This window comes from Triticum urartu, chromosome 5 (assembly GCF_003073215.2).
Source record: "Triticum urartu cultivar G1812 chromosome 5, Tu2.1, whole genome shotgun sequence".
NCBI lineage: Eukaryota > Viridiplantae > Streptophyta > Magnoliopsida > Poales > Poaceae > Triticum > Triticum urartu.
In genome coordinates, this window is record NC_053026.1 from 94,289,423 (window position 1) to 94,316,277 (window position 26,855).

Below are 26,855 nucleotides of genomic sequence, written 5' to 3' on the forward strand. Positions count from 1 at the left end.
AAATAAAAGAAAAGAGAAAAGGAATAAAAAGAAACAAAAAGTTCATATTGATCTTATTGAGAGTAATGACTTCACATAGAAAGAGTATGATAATTAAAAGTTGTTGGGAGTGGCAGACATAGCTTTGGTCATTGTTGCAATTAATAGGAAGTAATAAGGAAAGAGAGGTTTTCACATATAGATATATTATCATTGACATCTTTTATGATTGGGAGCACTCATTAAAATATGGCATGCTAAAGAGTTGATGTTGGACAAGGAAGACAACGTAATGAGTTATGTATTTCTTATATCTGAGATAAAGTATGTTGTCATGGATCCTCTAACTTGTTGAGCTTGCCTTTCCACCTCATGCTAGCCAAATTCTCAGCACCAAGTAGAAATACTACTTGTGCTTCCAAATATCCTTAAACCAGTTTTGCCATGAGAGTCCACCATATCTACCTATGGATTGAGTAAGATCCTTCAAGTAAGTTGTCATCGCTGCAAAGCAATAAAAATTGCTCTAAATATGTATGATTGATTGGTGTGGGATAAATAAGCTTTATATGATCTTGTGATGTGAAAGTAATAAAAGCGACGGACTACATAATAAAGGTTCATATCACAAGGGGCAATATAAAGTGACGTTCTTTCGCATTGAGATTTTATATATCCAACCATAAAAGCGCATGGCAACCTCTGCTTCCCTCTGTGAAGGGCCTATCCTTTATTATTATCTTCTACCTTATGCAAGAGTCATGGTGATCTTCACCTTTTCTTTTTCATTTTATCCTTTGGCAAGCTCAGCATGTTGGAAAGAACATGATATATATATATATCTAATTGGATGTAGGGGAGCATGAACCATTATTGTTGACATTACCCTTGAGGTAAAAGGTTGTGGGGAAAAACTATAAGCCCCTATCTTTCTCTGTGTCCGATTAAAACTCCATAACCACAAGTATCGCGTGGGTGTTAGCAATTATGGAGGACTAAATGATAGTTGAGTATGTGGACTTGCTCTCTAGCTCTGACATAGACTCTTTCCGGTGTAATTATAAATTGCAATTGCTTCAATGACTGAGATTATAGTTTGTCGGAGCCCAATAAGGTTTATGATTTATACTTTTGCATTGTGAATAGATCATCACTTGAACATAAGTAATCATATGACAAAATCTATATATGTTGCTGTTATGAGAATAATCATGATGCCTTCATGTCCGTATTTTATTTTTATCGACGCCTCTACCTCTAAACATGAGGACATATTTATTGTTATCGGCTTTTCGCTTGAGGACAAGCGAGGTCTAAGCCTGGGGGAGTTGATACGTCCATTTTGCATCATGCTTTTATATCGTTATTTATCGCATTATGGACTGTTATTTCACTTTATGTCACAATACTATGGCTATTCTCTCTTATTTTACAAGGTTTACACAAGGAGGGAGAATGCCGGCAGCTGGAATTCTGGTCTGGAAAAAGGAGTAAATATTAGAGACCTATTCTGCGCAACTCCAAAAGTCCTGAAACTCCACAGAACGTATTAAAAGAAATAAAGAAAAATCCACGCCAAAGATGAAGGCCAGGGGGCCCACACCCTTCTCACGAGGGTGGGGGGCGCCCCCCCTAGGGCGCGCCCCCTACCTCGTGGGCCCCCTGGTGGCTCTCCGATGCCCATCTTCTCCTATATGAGGTCTTTCGATGAGAAAAAAAAAAGAAGGAACTTTTCTGGACGAGACTCCGCCGCCACGAGGCGGAACCTTGGCGGATCCAATCTAGAGCTCCGGCAGAGCTGTTCTGCCGGGGAAACTTCTCTCCCAGAGGGGGAAATCATCACCATTGTCATCACCAACGCTCCTCTCATCGGGAGAGGGCAATCTCCATCAACATCTTCACCGGCACCATCTCATCTCCAAACCCTAGTTCATCTCTTGTATCCAATTCTTGTCTCAAAGTCCGGGATTGGTGCTAGTAGGTTGCTAGTAGTGTTGATTACTCTTTGTAGTTGATGCTAGTTGGTTTAATTGGTGGAAGATCATATGTTCAGATCATATATGCATATTATTACCCCTCTGATTATGAACATGAATATGCTTTGTGAGTAATTACGTTCGTTCCCGAGGACAAGGGAGAAGTCTTGCTATAAGTAGTCATGTGAATTTGGTATTCGTTTGATATTTTGATAAGATGTATGTTGTCTAGCCTCTAGTGGTGTTATGCGAACGTCGACTACATAACACTTCACCATTATTTGGGCCTAGAGGAAGGCATTGGGAAGTAATAAGTAGATGATGGGTTGCTAGAGTGACAGAAGTTTAAACCCTAGTTTACGCATTGCTTCGTAAGGGGCTGATTTGGATCCATATGTTTCATGCTATGGTTAGGTTTACCTTAATACTTCTGTTGTAGTTGTGGATGCTTGCAATAGAGGTTAATCATAAGTGGGATGCTTGTTCAAGTAAGAATAGCACCCAAGCACCGGTCCACCCATATATCAAATTATCAAAGTATCGAACGCGAAACATATGAACATGATGAAAACTAGCTTGACGATATTCCCATGTGTCCTCGGGAGCGCTTTTCCTATTATAAGAGTTTGTTCCGGCTTGTCCTTTGCTACAAAAGGATTGGGCCACCTTGCTGCACTTTATTTACTTTTGTTACTTGTTGCTCGTTACAATTTATCCTATTACAAAACTATCTGTTACCACTTATTTCAGTACTTGCAGAGAATACCTTTGCTGAAAACTGCTTATCATTTCCTTCTGCTCCTCGTTGGGTTCGACACTCTTACTTATTGAAAGGACTACGATAGATCCCCTATACTTGTGGGTCATCAATGGTGCAATAGAAGGTCAAAGTCCAGCGGAAAATTGTACCGACAAGGTATCCCGTGCTACACGAGCTGCAGAACAAGCCAAACAGAAACAAATAGCTGCCACCAAACAAGTAGAGACAGCCCTAGTTGTTGCAACACCTTCCACAGTACCACCAGCTCCACGATTTACTTGTTGGTCAACTCAGCTAGCAGCACGTTCCCAAGCTCCCTTGCCACCTGACACTACTTCCGAAGCACTCTTGACACAAGATGCGTTGGCAAGATTAGATGAACTTTGTGAGCTTCAACAGTAAGAAGGTAGTTGCTGGAGCCAAGTTACAGTTGCATGCTTCTTTATATGTAGTCTCACAGTTTGATGTACACTAACACTTCCTATGTTTGTTGTTGGACTAGCACCTAGGCGCAAGAGGAAACAAACATTAGGGATAATGCTCGATAGGTTAACTAAATCTAGAGGAGGAAGAATGGAGATCCGTTTTGAGGCAGGTTTAAAAAGGCCACGTGATGCTACAAAGTGAGCCAAGTTAGTATCAGAGGCAGCGGTTGTTGTTAGGTGTAATGTACGTATCCTCCCAACATGGATTCAGTACAGGAATGACAAAGACGAAACACAGTTCAACACCTTCCTCGACCATTTATCTATAAGTATGGTTATGTATGGAAACTAGTAATATCTGCTTGCTCTGTCCAATACTTTCTAGGTTGCTAATTATGAGACTCCCATAATTTTCAACAGATGAGGTTCAAGTTGGATAGCCAAGATGATGCAACTAGACAAGCTTGCACCCATGTTTTCAAGTCTCCTCTGCGACAGTATCGGTATAACTTGAGGAAAACTCACTTTGAAGGCAAGGCTAACAGTGAACTTGCCCAAACATCTCCAGTGGAAAATATATCAGATGAAGACTGGAGAGACCTCGTTAAACACTGGTCCGATCCGAAGTATCAGGTACATTATATATATGTGATCATATCACATGTTGAAGTCCTATTTACGCATGTGCCACACAAATCTATCTTCTTGTAGGTGAATTGTTCAAAGAACAAGGCCAACCATACGAAAGTGAAATTCCAACAGATGACAGGATCTTGTAGCTATATTGCACACTGCTAGGCTCTTGTAATTAGCTGTTGTTTCACTCTTTTTGTTGTACCATATTATCAGATCTATATTGACTTGTTCCAAATGCAGAGGAAAGCCCGCAAGGACCAAAAAGTACCTGAACCAAATGTTGTGGAAATCTTCAAGGACTGGCACACCAGCAAGACGAAGGGCATGACTACACCAGTCAAAGCCGTTGTTGTAAGTACTTAATCCTCATGCCTTTTAACTACTACTTACTCTGACTCGTGCCTTGAACTGCATGGTTTGCAGCCAATGTCTATTACTCTTTTCAATTTTATACACAATTGTCTTAGCGTATCATTACACCTTGCAAGGTTTAAAAGAGAGGAGTGATGTTCTTTTGATCTTGACCTGTAATCTAGTTCCGTGCTGGACTTGCCCACACAATGTTACAATTGTCTGTTTGTCTGTTCTCAGTTGTTTTGTGATACGAATGATGTCATATTATGCTTACCGTATTATAAACTTTGTCTCTTTATCCTTAACTTTCAATATAATGTGAAGAAATAGACAATACATTAGCCATGGTACATGGTCATATGTTTGGAACCTGGTTTTATTATGTACTTTGTAGTAAAATACAACTAATATTTTACATGGGTTCACCAGAATAAGTTCTGTATATAGACCAAAGCTATTTTGTTTGGTTTTGCTGCCTCCTTAATATCTTCTGTTCTAGTAGTAATGTAAAAACTCAACTTTTCAGCAAGCTATGGAAAAAATGGTGGAACCGCCACCTTATGAAGGTGGCGAGGCAACTATAACCGCAATGTCAACTCTTGCTGCAGTGGGTCAGTACCTGTCCACTAGCAGTGCCAAAAGCACGTTCCTACGTAATACTGGGTTGGTTGTTCAGGCAATCTCGTCCAAACTGCCTCATGATCAAGATATGCAAGCTCAAAACAATGCCATATCTGTGCTCCAGACACAACTCCGTTCCCTAACAGAGACCCTTTGTGAAACAAGGACAGACATTGTTCGATGTCGTCAGGATATGCATGGTTTTGAAACCAGACTATCGGACATTTGCTATGTTGTTCAGGATCCTAGGAGAAATGAAAGCGAAGGTTATGGTGCTCCATCGGACAATACAGCATGAAAACGTAACAGTCAGGCCAAATGAACTGAGCTTCTGAACTTCTGGTGGTGCATTTATCTGCTAGACTGTTAAATTTTATGCCAACCTTCCTTTTGTTTTATAGTTGTAATTTGTTTTGTTGCGATACAAAATTTGTTCTTAACGTGCAGCCACCGGCTGAATAAAATAGCAAGCCATTTTTGTATAGTGTAGGGTGTTCCCTATATTTGCACTGGTGGAGATCTTTGATGCCCACTGGATGTAATCTGTGCAATCGCCTTAATAGCCTAGCGATAGTTTCGGGCTTATTTATTTCCTAGTCTTCGTTTTCCCTGGTTTGCTAGTGGCCGCAACAACCATGGGCCATATACGGACCGTGGTAACCATGACCCTGCTACGGGCCGTAGGATCCATGGGCCTCCTATGGGCCATCTTTAAATGGGCCTCCAACACGGCCGTAGAATCGGTGGGCCTCAGGCCGTCGGATAAATGGGTCTACATGGGCCGTAAACGGGCGTAATTGGTATCGGCCCAGCACGGTAACGGGCCATTAACAGACTGGAGGACAGCAAAGGCTTAATTCTGTCACAGGCATAACGGGTCGTTAATGGGCCAGAATATAGGACGGGCTGGAAATGGCGCAATGAGTTAACAAGCCAGGAACGGGCCGACTCTTGCCATGGGCTGAATTTGGCCCATTAGGGGAACAGGCCAGTAACAGGCCGGAAGTAATCGAGGGCCGGAAAGGAGCCCAAGAACGTGTGGGCCGTTAGTAGGCCGAAAGCTAACACGGGCTGGAAACGGCCCATGTGAATCATGGGTCGTTAACGGGTATAAAGAAATTTACTGTTCATTCTGGGCTAGAGTCACCGTGCGCCTTTAAAGGGCCTAAAGATACGAAGGCCTCATATGGGCCGAAAGACGTCGTGGGCCATACATGGGCTGAAAGTGAAATGGGTTGGTGTTATATTTGACAGCCCACATGACATTGTTGGGCCGATTTCGGGTAGGCCCTAACGGGTCGTGAGTTACCGGACCGTAAAATGGGCTATTTGCGAAGAGACCGTTAACAGGCTTTTCATGGGCCAGTCCGCTAACTTTTGACCAAGTCAAATGGGCCGGCCTTTGGAAGCTAAATGGGCTGGTGGTGGGCCGTCGCATGTGTCGACATATCATAGGCGCCTATCTGACCCACTGACGAGCTGACACGTGTTTCCTCCAGCCAATCGGAATTTTACACATGGAAATTTCCCATTGGTTCGGGCTGTTAACGGGTTATCGGATCCAAAACCAGACCAAATAGCTTAATGGCGACCCATTACGGTGGATACCACGTGTCGGTAACCCTCGACAAAAGCACTTCTGTGACGTGCGATTTATCATCATGGAAGTGGACACTTTCGTGATGATAATTTTGGTAATGTCATGGAACACTTCTACTGTTGGGGAACGTAGTAATTTCAAAAAAATTCCTACGCACATGCAAGATCATGGTGATGCATAGCAATGAGAGGGGAGAGTGTTGTCGACGTACCCTCGTAGACCGAAAGCGGAAGAATTAGCACAACGCGGTTGATGTAGTCGTACGTCTTCACGATCCGACCGATCAAGTACCGAACGCACGGCACCTCCGAGTTCTGCACACGTTCAACTCGATGACGTCCCTCGAAATCTGATCCAGCCGAGTGTTGAGGGAGAGTTTCGTCAGCACGATGGCGTGGTGATGATGATGATGTTCTATCGACGCAGGGCTTCGTCTAAGCACCGCTACGGTATGATCGGGGTGGATTATGGTGGAGGGGGGCACCGCACACGGCTAAGAGATCAAGAGATCAATTGTTGTGTCTTTGGGGTGCCCCCTGCCCCCGTATATAAAGGAGTGGAGGAGGGGGAGGGCCGGCCCTCTCTATGGCGCGCCCTAGGGGAGTCCTACTCCCACCGGGAGTAGGATTCCCCTTTTCCTAGTAGAATTAGGAGCCCTTCCATGTAGTAGGAGTAGGAGGGAAGGAAAGGGAAGGGAAAAGGAGAAGGAAGGAAGGGGGCACCCCCCCCCTCCCTAGTCCAATTCGGACCAGCCCATGGGGAGGGGTGCGGCCACCATTTGAGGCCTTTCTCTCCTTTCCCGTATGGCCCATTAAGGCCCAATACGAATTCCCATAACTCCCCAGTACTCCCGAAAATACCCGAATCACTCGGAACCTTTCCGATGTCCGAATATAGTCGTCCAATATATCGATCTTTACATCTCGACCATTTCGAGACTCCTCATCATGTCCCCGATCTCATTCGGGACTCCGAACTCCTTCGGAACATCAAAACACATAAACTCATAATATAACCATCATCGAACTTTAAGCGTGCGGACCCTATGGGTTCGAGAACTATGTAGACATGACCGAGACACGTCTATGTTCAATAACCAATAGCGGAACCTGGATGCTCATATTGGCTCCTACATATTCTACGAAGATCTTTATCGGTCAAACCGCATAACAACATACGTTGTTCCCTTTGTCATCGGTATGTTACTTGCCCGAGATTTGATAGTCGGTATCTCAATACCTAGTTCAATCTCGTTATCGGCAAGTCTCTTTACTCGTTCCGTAACACATCATCTCGCAACTAACTCATTAGTTGCAATGCTTGCAAGGCTTATAGTGATGTGCATTACCGAGTGGGCCCAGAGATACCTCTCCGACAATCGGAGTGACAAATCCTAATCTCGAAATACGCCAACCCAACAAGTACCTTCGGAGACACCTGTAGAGCACCTTTATAATCACCTAGTTACGTTGTGACGTTTGGTAGCACACAAAGTGTTCCTCCGGTAAACGGGAGTTGCATAATCTCAAAGTCATAGGAACATGTATAAGTCATGAAGAAAGCAATAGCAACAAACTAAACGATCAAGTGCTATGCTAACGGAATGGGTCAAGTCAATCACATCATTCTCTAATGATGTGACCCCGTTAATCAAATGACAACTCATGCCTATGGCTAGGAAACTTAACCATCTTTGATTCAACGAGCTAGTCAAGTAGAGGCATACTAGTGACATACTATTTGTCTATGTATTCACACATGTATTATGTTTTCGGTTAATACAATTCTAGCATGAATAATAAACATTTATCTTGATATAAGGAAATAAATAATAACTTTATTATTACATCTAGGGCATATTTCCTTCAGTCTCCCACTTGCACTAGAGTCAATCATCTAGTTCACATCGTCATGTGATTTAATACCAATAGTTCACATCACCATGTGATTAACACCCATAGTTCACATTGACATGTGACCAACACCCAAAGGGTTTACTAGAGTCAATAATCTAGTTCACATCGCTATGTGATTAACAACCAAAGAGTACTAATGTGTGATCATATTTTGCTTGTGAGAGAAGTTTAGTCAACGGGTCTGCCACATTCAGATCCATAAGTATTTTGCAAATTTCTATGTCAACAATGCTCTGCACAGAGCTACTCTAGCTAATTGCTCCCACTTTCAATATGTATCCAGATTGAGATTTAGAGTCATCTAGATCAGTGTCAAAATTTGCATTGACGTAACCCTTTACGATGAACCTTTTTGTCACCTCCATAATCGAGAAACATATCCTTATTCCACTAAGGATAATTTTGACCGTTGTCCAGTGATCTACTCCTAGATCACTATTGTACTCCCTTGCCAAAAACAGTGTAGGGTATACAATAGATCTGGTACACAGCATGGCATATTTTATAGAACCTATGGCCAAGGCATAGGGAATGACTTTCATTCTCTTTCTATCTTCTGCTGTGGTCGGGCTTTGAGTCTTACTCAGTTTCACACCTTGTAACACAGGCAAGAACTCTTTCTTTGACTGTTCCATTTTGAACTACTTCAAAATCTTGTCAAGGTATGTACTCATTCAAAAACTTATCAAGCATCTTGATCTATCTCTATAGATCTTGATGCTCAATATGTAAGCAGCTTCACCGAGGTCTTTTTTTAAAAAACTCCTTTCAAACACTCCTTTATGCTTTGTAGAATAATTCTACATTATCTCCGATCAACAATATGTCATTCACATATACTTATCAGAAATGTTGTAGTGCTCCCACTCACTTTCTTGTAAATACAGGCTTCACCGCAAGTCTGTATAAAACTATATGCTTTGATCAACTTATCAAAGCGTATATTCCAACTCCCAGATGCTTGCACCAGTCCATAGATGGATCGCTGGAGCTTGCATATTTTGTTAGCACCTTTAGGATTGACAAAACTTTCTTGTTGCATCATATACAACTCTTCTTTAATAAATCCATTAAGGAATGTAGTTTTGTTTATCCATTTGCTAGATTTCATAAAATGTGGCAATTGCTAACATGATTCGGACAGACTTAAGCATAGATACGAGTGAGAAACTCTCATCGTAGTCAACACTTGAACTTGTCGAAAACATTTTGCGACAATTCTAGCTTTGTAGATAGTAACACTACTATCAAAGTCCGTCTTCCTCTTGAAGATCCATTTAATCTCAATGGCTCGCCGATCTTTGGGCAAGTCAATCAAAGTCCATACATTGTTCTTATACATGGATCTCATCTCAGATTTCATGGCCTCAAGTCATTTCGCGGAATCTGGGCTCATCATTGCTTCCTCATAGTTCGTAGGTTCGTCATGGTCAAGTAACATGACCTCCAGAACAGGATTACCGTACCACTCTGGTGCGGATCTCACTCTGGTTTACCTACGAGGTTCGGTAGTAACTTGATCTGAAGTTACATGATCATCATCATTAGCTTCCTCACTAATTGGTGTAGTAGTCACAGGAACATATTTCTGTGATGAACTACTTTCCAATAAGGGAGCAGGTACAGTTACCTCATCAAGTTCTACTTTCCTCCCACTCACTTCTTTCGAGAGAAACTCCTTCTCTAGAAAGGATCCATTCTCAGCAATGAATATCTTGCCTTCGGATCTGTGATAGAAGGTGTACCCAACAGTTTCTTTTGGGTATCCTATGAAGATTTACTTCTCCGATTTGGGTTCGAGCTTATCATGTTGAAACTTTTCCACATAAGCATCGCAGTCCCAAACTTTAAGAAATGACAGCTTAGGTTTCTCGACCAACCACAGTTCATACGGTGTCATCTCCATGGACTTAGATGGTTCCCTATTTAACGTGAATGTAGCTGTCTCTAATGCATAACCCCAAAACGATAGTGGTAGATCGGTAAGAGACATCATAGATCGCACTATATCTAATAAAGTACGATTATGACATTCAGACACACCATTACACTGTGGTGTTCCAGGTGGCGTGAGTAGTGAAACTATTTCACATTGTTTTAACTGAAGGCCAAACTCGTAACTCAAATATTTTACTTCTGCGATCATATCGTAGAAACTTTTATTTTTGTTACGATGATTCTCCACTTCACTCTGAAATTCTTTGAACTTTTCAAATGTTTCAAACTTGTGTTTCATCAAGTAGATATACTCATATCTGCTCAAATCATCTATGAAGATCAGAAAATAATGATACCTGCCGCAAGCCTCAATATTCATCGGACCATATACATCAGCATGTATGATTTCCAACAAATCTGTTGCTCGCTCCATTGTTCCGGAGAACGGAGTCTTAGTCATCTTGCCCATGAGGCATGGTTCGCAAGCATCAATTGATTCATAATCATGTGATTCCAAAAGCCCATCAGCATGGATTTTCTTCATGCGCTTTACACCAATATGACCTAAATGGCAGTGCCACAAATAAAATGCACTATCATTATTAACTTTGCATCTTTTGGCTTCAATATTATGAAAACGTGTATCACCACGATCGAGATCCAATAAACCATTTTCATTGGGTGTATGACCATAGAAGGTTTTATTCATGTAAACAGAACAACAATTATTCTCTAACTTACATGAATAACCGTATTGCAATAAACATGATCCAATCATATTCATGCTCAACGCAAACACTAAATAACATTTATTTTAGGTTTAACACTAATCCCGAAAGTATAGGAAGTGTGCGATGATGATCATATCAATCTTGGAACCATTTCGAATACACATCGTCACTTCACCCTTAACTAGTCTTTGTTCATTCTGCAACTCCTGTTTCGAGTTACTATTCTTAGCAACTGAACTAGTATCAAATATTGAGGGGTTGCTATAAACACTAGTAAAGTACACATCAATAACATGTATATCAAATATACCTATGTTCACTTTGCCATCCTTCTTATCCGCCAATTACTTAGGGTAGTTCCACTTCCAGTGACCAGTCCCTTTGCAGTAGAAGCACTCAATTTCAGGCTTAGGTCCAGACTTGGGTTTTTTCACTTGAGCAGCAACTTGCTTGCCGTTCTTCTTGAAGTTCCCCTTTCTTCCCTTTGTCCCTTTACTTGAAACTAGTGGTCTTGTCAACCATCAACACTTGATGTTTTTCTTGATTTCCACCTTCGTTAATTTCAGTATCACGAAGAGCTTGGAAATCGTTTCCGTTATCCCTTGCATATTATAGTTCATCACGAAGTTCTAGTAACTTGGTGATGGTGACTAGAGAATTCTGTCAATCACTATTTTATCTGGAAGATTAACTCCCACTTGATTCAAGCGATTGTAGTACCCAGACAATCTGAGCACATGATCACTGCTTGAGCTATTCTCCTCCATCTTTTAGCTATAGAACTTGTTGGAGACTTCATATCTCATAACTCGGGTATTTGCTTGAAATATTAACTTCAACTCCTAGAACATCTCATATGGTCCATGACGTTCAAAACGTCTTTAAAGTCCCGATTATAAGCCGTTTAAGCATGGTGCACTAAACTATCAAGTAGTCATCATATTGAGCTAGTCAAACGTTCATAACATCTGCATCTGCTCCTGCAATAGGTCAGTCACCTAGCGGTGCATCAAGGACATAATTCTTCTGTGCAGTAATGAGGATAAACCTCAGATCACGGATCCAATCCGCATCATTGCTACTAACATATTTCAACTTAGTTTTCTCTAGGAACATATCAAAAATAAAACAGGGAAGCAATAACGCGAGCTATTGATCTACAACATAGATATGAAAATACTATCAGGACTAAGTTCATGATAAATTAAAGTTCAATTAATTATATTACTTAAGAACTCCCACTTAGATAGACATCCCTCTAATCATCTAAGTGATCACGTGATCCATATCAACTAAACCATAACCGATCATCACGTGAAATGGAGTAGCTTTCAATGGTGAACATCACTATGTTGATCATATCTACTATATGATTCATGCTCGACCTTTCGGTCTCCGTGTTCCGAGGCCATATCTGCATATGCTAGGCTCGTCAAGTTTAATCTGAGTATTCTACATGTGCAAAACTGGCTTGCACCCGTTGTAGATGGACGTAGAGCTTATCACACTCGATCATCACGTGGTGTCTGGGCACGATGAACTTTGGCAACGGTGCATACTCTGGGAGAACACTTTTATCTTGAAATTTAGTGAGAGATCATCTTATAATGCTACCGTCAATCAAAGCAAGATAAGATGCATAAAAGATAAACATCACATGCAATCAATATAGGTGATATGATATGGCCATCATCATCTTGTGCTTGTGATCTCCATCTCCAAAGCACCATCATGATCACCATCGTCACCGGCGCGACACCTTGATCTCCATCGTAGTATCGTTGTCGTCTCGCCAATCTTATGCTTCTACGACTATCGCTACCGCTTAGTGATAAAGTAAAGCATTACAGGGCGATTGCATTGCATACAATAAAGCGACAACCATATGGCTCCTGCCAGTTGCCGATAACTCGGTTACAAAACATGATCATCTCATACAATAAAAATTAGCATCATGTCTTGACCATATCACATCACAACATGCCCTGCAAAAACAAGTTAGACGTCCTCTACTATGTTGTTGCAAGTTTTACGTGGCTGCTACGGGCTTAGCAAGAACCGTTCTTACCTACGCATCAAAACCACAACGATAGTTTGTCAAGTTAGTGCTGTTTTAACCTTCTCAAGGACCGGGTGTAGCCACACTCGGTTCAACTAAAGTTGGAGAAACTGACACCCGCCAGCCACCTGTGTGCAAAGCACGTCGGTAGAACCAGTCTCGCGTAAGCGTACGCGTAATGTCAGTCCAGGCCGCTCCATCCAACAATACCGCCGAACCAAAGTATGACATGCTGGTAAGCAGTATGACTTATATCGCCCACAACTCACTTGTGTTCTACTCGTGCATATAACATCTACGCATAAAACTTGGCTCGGATGCCACTGTTGGGAACGTAGTAATTTCAAAAAAATTCCTACGCACATGCAAGATCATGGTGATGCATAGCAACGAGAGGGGAGAGTGTTGTCCATGTACCCTCGTAGACCGAAAGAGGAAGCATTAGCACAATGCGGTTGATGTAGTTGTACGTCTTCACGATCCGACCGATCAAGTACCGAACGCACGGCACCTCCGAGTTCTGCACACGTTCAACTCGATGACGTCCCTCAAACTCCGATCCAGTCGAGTGTTGAGGGAGAGTTTCGTCAGCACGACGGCGTGGTGACGATGATGATGTTCTACCGACGCAGGGCTTCGCCTAAGCACCGCTACGATATGATTGAGGTGGATTATGATGGAGGGGGGCACCGCGCACGGCTAAGAGATCAAGAGATCAATTATTGTGTCTTTGGGGTGCCCCCTGCCCCCGTATATAAAGGAGTGGAGGAGAGGGAGGGCCGGCCCTCTCTATGGCGTGCCCTAGGGGAGTCCTACTCCCACCGGGAGTAGGATTCCCCTTTTCCTAGTAGAATTAGGAGCCCTTCCATGTAGTAGGAGTAGGAGGGAAGGAAAGGGAAGGGAAAAGGAGAAGGAAGGAAGGGGGCGCCCCCCCTCCCTAGTCCAATTCGGACCAGCCCATGGGGAGGGGTGTGGCCACCCTTTGAGGCATTTCTCTCCTTTCCCGTATGGCCCATTAAGGCCCAATACGAATTCCCGTAACTCCCCGGTACTCCCGAAAATACCCGAATCACTCGGAACCTTTCCGATGTCCGAATATAGTCGTCCAATATATCGATCTTTATGTCTCGACCATTTCGAGACTCCTCGTCATGTCCCTGTTCTCATTCGGGACTCCGAACTCCTTCGGTACATCAAAACACATAAACTCATAATATAACCGTCATCGAACTTTAAGCGTGAGGACCCTACGGGTTCAAGCACTATGTAGACATGACCGAGACACGTCTCCGATCAATAACCAATAGCGGAACCTGGATGCTCATATTGGCTCCTACATATTCTACGAAGTTCTTTATCGGTCAAACCGCATAACAACATACGTTGTTCCCTTTGTCATCGGTATGTTACTTGCCCGAGATTCGATCGTCGGTATCTCAATACCTAGTTTAATCTCGTTACCGGCAAGTCTCTTTACTCGTTCCGTAACACATCATCCCGCAACTAACTCATTAGTTGCAATGCTTGCAAGGCTTATAGTGATGTGCAGTACCGAGTGGGCCCAGAGATACCTCTCCGACAATCGGAGTGACAAATCCTAATCTCGAAATACGCCAACCCAACAAGTACCTTCGGAGACACCTGTAGAGCACCTTTATAATCACCCAGTTACGCGGTGACGTTTGGTAGCACACAAAGTGTTCCTCCGGTAAACGGGAGTTGCATAATCTCATAGTCATAGGAACATGTATAAGTCATGAAGAAAGTAATAGCAACAAACTAAACGATCAAGTGCTATGCTAACGGAATGGGTCAAGTCAATCACATCATTCTCTAATGATGTGACCCCGTTAATCAAATAACAACTCATGTCTATGGCTAGGAAACTTAACCATCTTTGATTCAACGAGCTAGTCAAGTAGAGGCATACTAGAGACATACTGTTTGTCTATGTATTCATACATGTATTATGTTTCCAGTTAATACAATTCTAGCATGAATAATAAACATTTATCATGATATAATGAAATAAATAATAACTTTATTATTGCCTCTAGGGCATATTTCCTTCATCTACGACAGCACAGGTATGGCTATCTTGATCCTGTCATAAAATCATCATGGATGTACATGCATGACAGAAAACGTGACCTACTGTGACAAACACGTATCATCACAAAAGTGTCTTTTTTTTGTAGTGCATGTATTCACTGTGTGCTAATGCTTTGTTCCGGTTCTCTATTAAAAGGAGGCCTTAATATCCCTTGGTTTCCAATTGAACCCCGCTGCCACGGGAGGGTAGGACAGAAGATGTCATGCAAGTTCTTTCCATAAGCATGCATGACTATTTACCGAATACATGCCTACATTATATTTATGAACTGGAGCTAGTGTCGTATCGCCCTAGGTCATGACTGTCACATGATGAATATCATCCAACAAATTACCGATCTAATGCCTATGAATTTATCCTGTATTGTTCTTGCTAAGTTAATACTGCTACCATTACAATTGCACTTGCTACAAAAATACTGATATCACTGTTACCGTTACTATTGCTCCTACTACTATTATCAAAACTATCGTATTACTTTGCTACTGATCACGTTGCTGCAGATTAATCTCCATGTGTGGTTGAATTGACAACTCAGCTGCTAATACTTGCAAATATTCTTTGGCTCCCTTGTGTCGAATCTATAAATTTGGGTTGAATACTCTACACTGGTGCGATCCCCTATACTTGTGGGTTATCACCCTGCTGTCCTTGGAGTTCACCGTGCCGTCTATAGGCAGCACGACCCCATCATTGGACCTGGTGGCATGTGGATTGTTGTTCTCGTTGCGGATGATGCCGCTCACCTGGTTGTGATTTGTAGAACGTCGCGGAAGCTGCTCCTGGTCTCCGCCTCCTCCGCCGCTGCCTGTGCTGCAGTCTGTGTCATCGCCTATATGCAAAGGCGCTGGTGGCTTGGACGTAGACGGACCAACCGCCGTGGCGCCCTTCTTCTTGGGAGCCGTGGTGATGAAGATGATGAAGAAGCTGATGCGCTAACTACTAGTTCAGGTTCGCGCAAGCGACCCCCTACCTGGCGCACCAAAGATGTCGTGCATACGATGATCTATGGGACCAGCAAAGATCCCTTTTGCGGTTTGACTAGGGAGATCGGTAAGCACAAAGAGCATAACTAGCAAGAACACACAACTTTTACCCAGGTTTAGGCCATTGTGAAGCGTAAAACCCTACTCCTACTTTGGTGTATTGAATGTGTGAGCACAAGTACAAGGGAGCGCAATTCCGGCAAGGTTGCACGGGAAGTGCAGCTATGTGCGTGTTTGTGCAAAGTGTTGACCTTTGTAAAGGTAGCCATGGGCCTCCTTTTATAGGCTAAGGGGTCACCGCAGTGGCAAAAAAGTAATTATAAGAGGTGAATAGTGGCTACAGTGCGAAATACCTAACTCTGGCGGGTTAGGACAAACACATTAATTGCGTCGTGAGGTGTCATGTTGATGAAGCTCGCTGGCAAGAGTGCCTCTCCTGCTGTGTCGTTCACCCATCTACCTCTTATCATCTTAACATGATCCTAAGATGGGTGTCATTAAAGTTGTGTCTTCGGCGGTGAGCTGACAAGTGCCCAGACAAGCCTCACCTAATTACCTGCCTGCTCGACACCTATACGACAAGTGACAACCTGGTCGATGAGGTGGAGCGGTGGCAAGGTAGTGAGATTATTACCGCGTTCGGAGCTTGCCGAGTCTTCTCTAGTTTGCGAGCAAGGGTCTTGCCGGCAACTTCAACCTTGATCTTCTGTACTCTCCTGTAGTACTTTTCGATCACCTGACTGGACGTCTTCTTCGTATCTTGGTAATATGGTCTTGAATTTGTTTTTAGTTGTCCTTCGGCAAGCCTAGCCATCGGGAAGGTTGCTAATGCATGTGCATAAGTCTGGGGGTACTAAGGACCCAAATCTTAGTACACCAACAGTATGCAATTGGTGCTTCTACCTGCCTTGCAAATTTGTGAGCAGCCAAAAAGTCCACCACAACACTCCCGATATATCTACCGCACATGCTTCTTGTATAACTTCATACATATATACTTTTCTCCATAGCTCCTTAGCTCCCTCATAAAGGAATAGCATGTGCTTTATATCCATGTATATTACACGCACGCCACATGCTATTATTTCTGATATGACGATTAACCAACACTACATAACATGGTAGAATTACATGCACACACTTCCATGCAACTTTGCTGGCAGAGAACATCTCTACAACTCTTTCCATACCAAGCTTATAGTTGATGATCTAGAACCATTGACTCGCTATAAGGAGCTCCCAAACCAAGGCTCCCACTCCATGTGATACACGAAACTAACAGAAAAATACACATATTTAATTACCCTCTAGCCTATGGAGTCCGTCGCGCCGTTTTGATTGAGCAGGATAGGCACAATCTATTGCACATCTATCTCCCAGATTGATCTAACAATATCAACGTTCCTACTCATTGTGATTGGGCCAATTAATTCACTGGCCTTACGGTTCACATCTATCTTTTAGAAATTGAACTAACAAGATCAATGCATCTTTCCATACATCAATTTGTCGCCCATCTCCCACTCGCTAGATTCCCCTCTTGTTAAACGTATGCAACCCTATCATTACACTTTGCCAAGTAAATGACGAGCCAAGTCTTGGCCTCTTTTGGTTCATAGGATAGGATTATCATAGGAATAGGAATCTTGTAGGAAATGAGATGACATGTATCTCAAATCCTATGAGTAGGAATAGGAAACAAGATGTCATTTGGTTGACATCAAAGGAATTTTTTCATTGAGTCTAGGCTCTTTTTTATTTTCCTATGAAATGTGGAGGATAGGAACCAATCCTATGTAGGAATAGGAATCCATTCCTATGAACCAAAGGGCTCTAAAGGAAAAAATCCTATAAGAATCCTATCCTCTAGAATTCCTATGAAATTCCTCTAAACCAAAGGAGGCCTTAGCTTAGTATTTAATATGAATCCATCCAGAAAGTTGTTATACTCCTCAACACTCTAGCACATAAACTTTCCGGCTCTAAGATCAGCCTCTAAGGCATCCTTTGGTTTGTAGGAATGTCATAGGATTTCTATGGGATAGGATTTGCATAGAAAAATTTCCTTTGAGACCCTTTGGTTTGTAGGAATGGATTCATATTCCTATATATGATAGGAATCAATCCTTCACATTTTAGAGGAAAAAAACATTAGGTAAGACTCAATGGAAAAATTCCTATCCTATGCATCAAATGACATCTCTTTCTCTATAGGAATTGAGATGCATGTCATCTCACTTCCTATGATTTTCCTATTCCTACAACATTTCTATCCTATGAACCAAAGGAGGCCTAAGGCTTCTTTTGGTTTGGAGGAATTTTGTAGGAATTTCATAGGGTGGGATTTTTATAGAAAAAATTCCTATGGAGCTATTTGGTTTGTAGGAATGCAATCCTATTCCTATGGAGGAAATCTTCATATCCTCCACATTTCATATAAAAAAATAAACATTAGCCCAGACTCAGGCCTCCTTTGGTTTGGAGGAATTTTGTAAGATTTTCATAGGATAGGATTTCTATAGGAAAAATTCCTTCAGAGCGCTTTGGTTTGTAGGAGTGAAATCCTATTCCTATGAAGGAATTCTTCCTATCCTCCACATTTCATAGGAAAATAAATATTAGCCTAGACTCAATGGAAAAAATCCTATGGTGTGAATCAAAGGGCATCTCCTTTTCTATTCCTATGCATAGCATTTGAGATGCATGTCATCTCATTTCCTATGACTTTCCTATTCCTATGATTTTTCAGTCCTATGAACCAAAGGAGGCCTCAATGAAAAAAAATCCTATGATGTGAAACAAAGGATATCTCCTTTCCTATTCCTACTCATAGGCCTCCTTTGGTTCATAGGATAGGAATTTGATAGGTATAGAAAAATCATAGGAAGTGAGATGACATGCATCTCAATTCCTATATAGAAAGAGATGTCATTTGATGCATGGTATAAAGATTTTTCATTGAGTCTAGGCTAATTTTTTCTCTTAAAATGTGAAAGACTGACTCCTATCCTACATAGGAATAGAAATCCATTCCTACAAACCAAAGGGCTTCAAAAGAATTTTTCCTTTGCAAATCCTATCCTATGGAATTCCTGCAAAGTTCCTACAAACCAAATGAGGCCATAGGATTTGAGATGCATGTCATCTCATTTTCTATGACTTTTCTATTCCTATAATTTTTCTACCATTGAACCAAAGGAGGCCTAAATTTGTTTCCCTAGCATAGCCTTATGAAAAGCAATTCTGGTCTCTATTTTTTTGCATTCAATTCTGGTCTATTTTTTTTTGCATTCAATTCTGGTCTCTAAATCTCATCCCTTCTCTGTCCTTTGAAACGCATAATTTTGCAAAGTTTCTTCCGAAACCGAAATACAGACATAATCAAACTGTTTCCATCAATACCGTCCATCAAAGATCCTACGGCTGCGGGCTGCCCCTCACGACCGCCCTCGCATCTCCCAGCTCATCAACCAAAGACACCCTTTTCCTTTATTTTCCCCACATTATTTGATTTCCTCTCCGCCGCCGCCGTCGCCTCCCTCTCCGCCGCCACGGCCGCCTCCCTCGTCGTGGAATCCGCCCAGCCGACGAGCTGCCTCCGTATCCGATTCGGCGAGCTAACACCACAACTCCTTCACGCAACCGTCGCCGTCTGAGGTCCCCCGCGCCGGCCAGCCCCACCCCGCCCCTCGTCGCCGACTATCTCCCCTTCTCAGTAGGGCGCTAGAAGGTAGGACGCAGAAGCTCACCGCCTCTCTCCACATCTCTATCCGTGTTCTGTTCTTCTGTTGTCGCCGAACTACCAGGCAGATCTGTTGTAGTTTGCTGTGTGTTAAGGTGGATTTGGCACACATGTTGAATTTGTAACCCTAGATTCGGTTCTCTTTTTGCTATATTTTGGTGGAGTATTCATGGTTGAATGGTGTATATTTCTCGCCGTAGCTTGCAATATCCACGTACTATGCATAAGCGGTCTACATACACAGGAGTAAATGGCTACTTCAACGGTAGAAGTAAATAGTACTCTCAGGGAACTGGTGTATAATAAAGTTCTTGTCAGCAGAGGCTTTAGGTGTTACTCAAGGACCCGTTCCATTTAAAATGAGGTTGCTCCCCAGATATTTGTATCCTCCTTGAGCTAAGAAGTAATATGGCAATGGCATTATGTCCACGTCAGATTTTATACAGCTGTTTAGATTTTGGGGTTGATGTTCACCGATTATTTTCTTGCTTATAAGGTTGTCTTTCCTCTGTGTAGTTGGTTACTTATGCGGATGTATTCATGCAATTTAACTTTTACAAAATTCCGTGCAATTAATGATTGCCTCATTTAAGAAACTTGTGCTACAAAATTCTATGTAATCATAACTCATTGTAGTTGATAGTTTCTTGATTAAATGTTGTTTAATCTTCTGTTTGCTCGTAAGAATCAATTTATATGGTGCTAATTCGTCTCTGTTTTCACCTGTAAATTATGATGCCAAGAACAGATTCTTTATAGCTGATATTTTTTTGTTGAGATGAAATTGAAAGATTAATGATTTCCTTGTATGTGGACCGTGTGTCTCATTACCATTTTATAAGATTTTAGTGTATTGTTTGGTTTTACATAAAACAGGTCTACTGTGTCTTGTGTAATTTACATCTGAGAAGAGCTGTATCTCTTTGATGATGCATGGAGTTCTTATGTCATGAAGTATATCTGATTCCTCTATTTTGGTTTTACACAGTCAACATGTCGTTGGATGTTACTCAAATACTCTTGAGTGCGCAATCTGCTGATGGCTCGATTAGGAAGCATGCTGAAGAAAGCCTCAAGCAGTTTCAGGAGCAAAACCTCCCAGGTTTCTTGCTCTCCCTCTCAAGTGAGTTGGCCAATAACGAGAAACCTGAAGAGAGCCGCAGGTTGGCTGGTTTGATCCTTAAGAATGCACTGGATGCAAAGGAGCAGCACAGGAAGAGTGAACTTTTCCAGAGATGGCTGGCACTGGATGCTGGTGTCAAGGCACAAATTAAAGCGTTGCTGCTGCAAACTCTCTCATCTCCTGTTGCAAGTGCCAGATCTACATCTTCTCAAGTCATCGCAAAGATTGCTGGCATTGAGATCCCTCAGAAGCAATGGCCTGAGCTTATAGGATCATTGCTCTCAAACATACATCAGGTCCAGCCTAATGTCAAGCAGGCGACGCTCGAGACACTTGGCTATTTATGTGAGGAAGTTTCTCCAGAAGCTGTTGATCAAGACCAAGTCAACAAGATACTTACAGCTGTTGTTCAAGGTATGAATGCTTCTGAAGGGAACTCTGAAGTGAGACTTGCAGCCACACGGGCATTGTATAATGCATTGGGCTTTGCTCAGGTTAACTTCTCCAATGACATGGAGCGTGATTATATCATGAGAGTCGTATGCGAAGCAACACAGTCACCAGAGGTGAAGATAAGACAGGCTGCCTTTGAGTGTTTGGTGGCTATTTCATCAACTTATTACGATAAGCTGGCCACATACATGCAGGACATATTTAATATTACTGCAAAGGCCGTGAGAGGAGATGAGGAGTCAGTTGCACTTCAGGCCATTGAATTTTGGAGCTCCATATGCGATGAGGAAATCGACATTTTGGACGACTACAGTAGTGAGTTTACAGCTGATTCTGATGTTCCTTGCTACTATTTTATCAAGCAAGCTCTTCCTGCTTTAGTGCCAATGCTGCTGGAGACTCTCCTGAAGCAGGAGGAAGACCAAGACTTGGATGAAGGTGCTTGGAACCTTGCAATGGCTGGTGGTACTTGTTTGGGCCTGGTGGCGAGGACTGTTGGTGATGACGTTGTTCCTCTTGTGATGCCTTTTGTTGAGGAGAACATAACGAAACCTGAATGGAGGCAAAGAGAGGCTGCAACATATGCTTTTGGATCCATTCTGGAGGGTCCATCAGCTGATAAACTGGCCCCTCTAGTTAACGTAGCCTTGAATTTTATGTTGTCTGCGTTGTTGAAGGACCCAAATAACCATGTGAAGGACACCACTGCTTGGACCCTCGGAAGAATATTTGAGTTTCTTCATGGTTCTGCGCTTGAAACTGCTCCTGTTATTACAGCTGAGAACTGCCAGCAAATACTTACTGTGCTACTTCAAAGCATGAAGGATGTCCCAAATGTGGCAGAAAAGGCATGTGGGGCACTCTATTTCCTTGCACAAGGCTATGTGGATGCTGGATCGGCGTCACCATTAGCCCCTTTCTTCCAAGATATTATTCAGAGCCTTATTGTGACCAGTCACAGAGAAGATGCTGGAGAATCCAGGCTGCGTACCGCAGCTTATGAAACTCTAAATGAAGTTGTCAGGTGCTCTACCGAGGAGACAGCTCCTATTGTTTTGCAGCTGATACCAGTGATTATGATGGAACTCCATCAGACACTTGAAGCAGGAAAGTTGTCAACTGACGAGAGGGAGAAGCGGAGCGATCTGCAGGGCCTTCTCTGTGGTTGCTTGCAGGTCATTATCCAGAAGTTGGGAGGGATGGAGTCAACAAAGTTTGCCTTCTTGCAGTATGCGGATCAGATGATGGATCTATTTTTGAGAGTTTTTGCTTGTCGAAATGCCACGGTGCATGAGGAGGCTATGCTTGCTATTGGTGCATTGGCATATGCAGCCGGTTCAAACTTCGCAAAGTACATGGCGCAATTCTACCAGTACTTGGAAATGGGACTTCAGAACTTTGAAGAGTATCAGGTATGTGCTATTACAGTGGGTGTTGTGGGTGACCTGTGCAGGGCACTGGAGGACAAAATTTTACCCTACTGTGACGGCATCATGACCCAGCTCCTGAAAGATCTTTCCAGCAATCAGTTACACAGATCTGTAAAACCACCTATATTCTCGTGCTTTGGTGATATTGCACTGGCAATTGGGGAGAACTTTGAGAAGTATTTGATCTATGCGATGCCCATGCTACAAAGTGCAGCAGATTTGTCGGCGCATGCAACTGCAGCTGATGAGGAAATGCTCGACTACACCAATCAATTAAGGAATGGCATCTTGGAGGCCTACTCTGGCATTCTTCAAGGATTCAAGGGTTCCCCTAAGATGCAGTTACTGATGCCGTATGCCCCACATATTCTTCAGTTCCTTGACGCTCTTCATAATGGCAAGGATATGTAAGTCGTCTAGAATACTTTCTGTTTCCTTAATTTCTCACTTATTTACATGAATATTTCCTGCTTTCCGGATGCTCAAAGCTGGAAACTGGTCATGCAAACACATATAGATAACAATAATTAGACATTTTTCCTGTATGGCAGGCAAATGCCTAAGCTGCTTAAAAAATATAAAAGGGCCAAAGTACTGGAAAATTGATAATTATGGCAATTTTAACTCAATCAAGCTAGTTTCTGGAAACATGTAATTTCTTATATGCTATTCCCTCCTTCCAAAATATAAGTTATATATAATTTGGTAATATAGATGTTGATTTTTTTCCATATAAACTTGGTTAAATTTAAGTTATATCTTAGGGAAGGAGTACTGAATAACTATTAAGTTTTGTCATATGCCGCTAAAAGATTCCCGATTCATTCTGCACTACTCAATTCCGAAACTTCATGAATTGCTACCGCCATTAGTGGGCTGTTGGTGTGCTTCTGTTATCGTGTCAACCCTTTCACTTAATTGCCTAACTGGCCATGAGTCAACATGGATATGCCTTTTCTGGCTAGGTGTTCCTGCATGGGTACCTGCAATCAGTGGCGGATCTAGGATTTTGAAGCAGGGTGGTCCAACCTAATAAAAAAAAATTACAACAAATATGGCATGCCAATGTAGTAACTAATTTACCAATAGCAAAATATAAATTAATCAATTTTTTTCTCAGATAAGTCTTAATTTTGCATAAGAAAAGCCTATGTACCTTGAAAAGTTCAAAGAAGACTATCTGAATGTGTTCATTCTTCCACATCTGATACATGTATGTAATCCTGTGATGGTGGTTCACATTTTGTTCTTCAATGTGACAATGGCATGCACTGATTCAAAAAAATGAGAACAATTTATTAATTGTTTGACCCAAACTGAAACAATTCGGTAGTAATTAGTAAAATTCCTGGAAATTACAGCTCAAGATGCCACATAGATTAGAAATCTGACCCAAACTGAAACTGTTCAGCAGTAAGTAGTAACATTCCTGGACAGAATTCAGCACAGTACTAAATTACAATTTACAAAGGAGCACAACAAGCCTAAGCTCGTAATGAGCTGTTCTATCAGGTAGCAGCACGACTTGAATTGCTGGGCGATGGGCAGAAATCTCACCAAAGGTACCTCAAGAATTGCTGGGCGGCTGGCTGCAGACTTGCTGCCGCTGCAGAACGCCGGCTGCTGAGCGGCGACTGCCGAGTGCGGACCGGGCGGCTGCGGGCTTTCGGCTGGGTGCGGTCGCGCCGGCCAGGTGTGGGGCGGACAGAGTCGCCGGCGAGGCACGGAACCAGGCGGCAAGTCACGGCGGCGAGATGGGCGGGAACGTAGAGCAATCGCGAGGGGAATTGGGGACGGGAGGCTGTGCGACGAGTCGACGCTGTGTTGGCTGGGCTTTTCTATTATTTTCTTCCGGCCCATCCACTTATCTCTTATGGGCTATGTATATATATATGGGTCGACCAAATCCCAGGGTGGGCCGCGGCCCACCCTGTAGATCCGCCACTGCCTGCAATGTAAGGCTGCTTCTCTGTAAAATACCCATGGTAGCAGCAGCGCCGCCTAAGCAACACATGCATGCATCAGCAACACTGCTAAACCAGGGCAAAACTCACTAACACCTAGCCAACGAGTGAAGAAAAATAACGAAGAGACGAATCAGATAGAATGAATAGTGTTTATCGTAGGCATATGATGAAAATAGGAGTTCTTGCAATGATACATAAGCAATTTTCTCCCAAAATGAGGGTATACCTGACAAGTGTTATAGCCATATAGTCCGTTACAGGCCTGTTCTAACAATTTTTTTCTGGATGCCTTTGAGGTGATTTAGTAATTAAGAGCTAAGCCTTGCAAATTTTTGTGTTGGCGAACTTCTGATTATGATCTGCTACTTTAGATTGCATTTACTAATAGGCGTTAGATTCTAATTTGCGATTTCTTACTGTGCACTAAGTTTGGTCACTTTTGTTGTTCTATGGAATGTATGTTGTTTGCACTTGAATTGCCACTATGATGGAAAAGACCACACCCAATAATGATAGTGTGTCCACACACCTACGCACACCTTACACTATTGCCAGAATCGAATGTCTCCCCCTTAAGCCTCCTGGCCAGTCAACCCCACTCTTTTTTTAGCGGCCATGAACACGGACAGTGAAGTGTTATTGCAACAATTGACCAATATTTCAGCTTAGTGCGACTCATAGTTAAGCACGATAATTTTCTAAAATGATCTCTTACTGTTTCAGGGATGATTCTGTGATGAAGACTGCAATAGGTGTCTTGGGAGATCTGGCAGACACATTGGGTGTTCATGCTGGTCCCTTGATCAATCAATCGACCTCAAGCAAGGAATTTTTGGATGAGTGCTTATCATCCGATGATCCTCTGGTCAAAGAATCAGCTGACTGGGCAAGGATTGCAATCAGCCGTGCAGTTTCAGGTTGATGTGGCATTGGTGTCGAGTCTGCACATGCATCCATCCATGTGTCGAGTCTGGGTCTTCGGTTGCAGGTTGCATCGTATCTTTGGGGAAGTCCACCATCCTAACAGGAGTGTCGAAGGGTCCTCACTAACTGATGCATCAGTACATGTGTCAGTCCAGCCTTTTTCACTTGTGTGGAAAAGAGGGTTAAGTTGGCTGCCTGCTAACTTTGCTAAAGGCATCTAGAACCTTCAATTTCTTATTGGGGGTGAGATGAGCTTGTATGGTTGGGTGCCATGCCGATGGTTCGTTGGCGTGGCTTGCATGCCCTACGGTCTGGGTCTGCTATCGCTTTCCCTTGCATCCATCGCATGCATCAAACTTTGGTCGTATGGTTACAAGTCCCGGTTGCTTATGGATCCGTTATGCATAAGGGGCTCGCGTGCACTGTCACGGGATAATTTTGCACTGCTCAGGAGGTCCAAGTTGGTAGCTTGTTTATTTCTTTTTCGAGAGTACGTAGCTTGTTTATTTCATGTTTCCTTTTTCATACTTGCATTGTCCTGCATCCACTATTGGACTGTTTTGTAAGGGTTCCTGGTGGTCAAAACTTCGACGGCTTGCCGTTGTGCAAGACCCTGCATGCGTCGGTTTATTTCCAGGTATTGTGGGTTGAGCCCTTTTTTTTTGTTATCCTTGCTGCTGCTCCATTTCAGTTTTCATTGAGGCTGTGTGCTGGCGGGTTGAACAAGAGCTGTCATTGGTTTCGGGGTGGTTTTATTTTGGGGCAGCTGTGGAGTTGGATTTGTTTATTTACGGGGACCGTATAATTTGGCCGAACTCTGCCGACTCCTATCTCATGTGTCAGTATCATTCGCTGTGTATACAAGGATATGATCATGAACGGGTTCAGTGATATGGGTGTTTGTCTCTTATTTTCTTCATACTGCTCTGTCCTGGCGCATGCGCGTGAATCATAGGGCGTATTTGGGCCTGTTGGTCACAGGGACACAGGGATCAGCTTTTTCTTGAGAATGAGAGGACTTGAAATCCAAACTATTCCATGGCAAACGGGCCCGGAGAGAGTCGCCGACGTGTGGACCTAGGCATGGACATCACACAGAATTTAGGTCCTGCCTGCGAATTA

The 26,855-nt window shown here is 42.7% G+C and overlaps 1 protein-coding gene across 1 annotated transcript; it reads left to right on the forward strand.

Annotated features, from left to right (window-relative positions):
- Positions 1-19,581: 19,581 nt before the first annotated feature.
- On the forward strand, positions 19,582-26,401 carry LOC125508047 (importin subunit beta-1-like). The gene is made up of 3 exons (XM_048672609.1): positions 19,582-19,824; positions 20,825-23,249; positions 25,533-26,401. Exons 2-3 carry the CDS (start codon positions 20,830-20,832, stop codon positions 25,729-25,731), a joined length of 2,619 nt encoding a protein of 872 aa, XP_048528566.1. The 5' UTR covers positions 19,582-19,824; positions 20,825-20,829; the 3' UTR covers positions 25,732-26,401.
- The last annotated feature ends 454 nt before the right edge of the window (positions 26,402-26,855 follow it).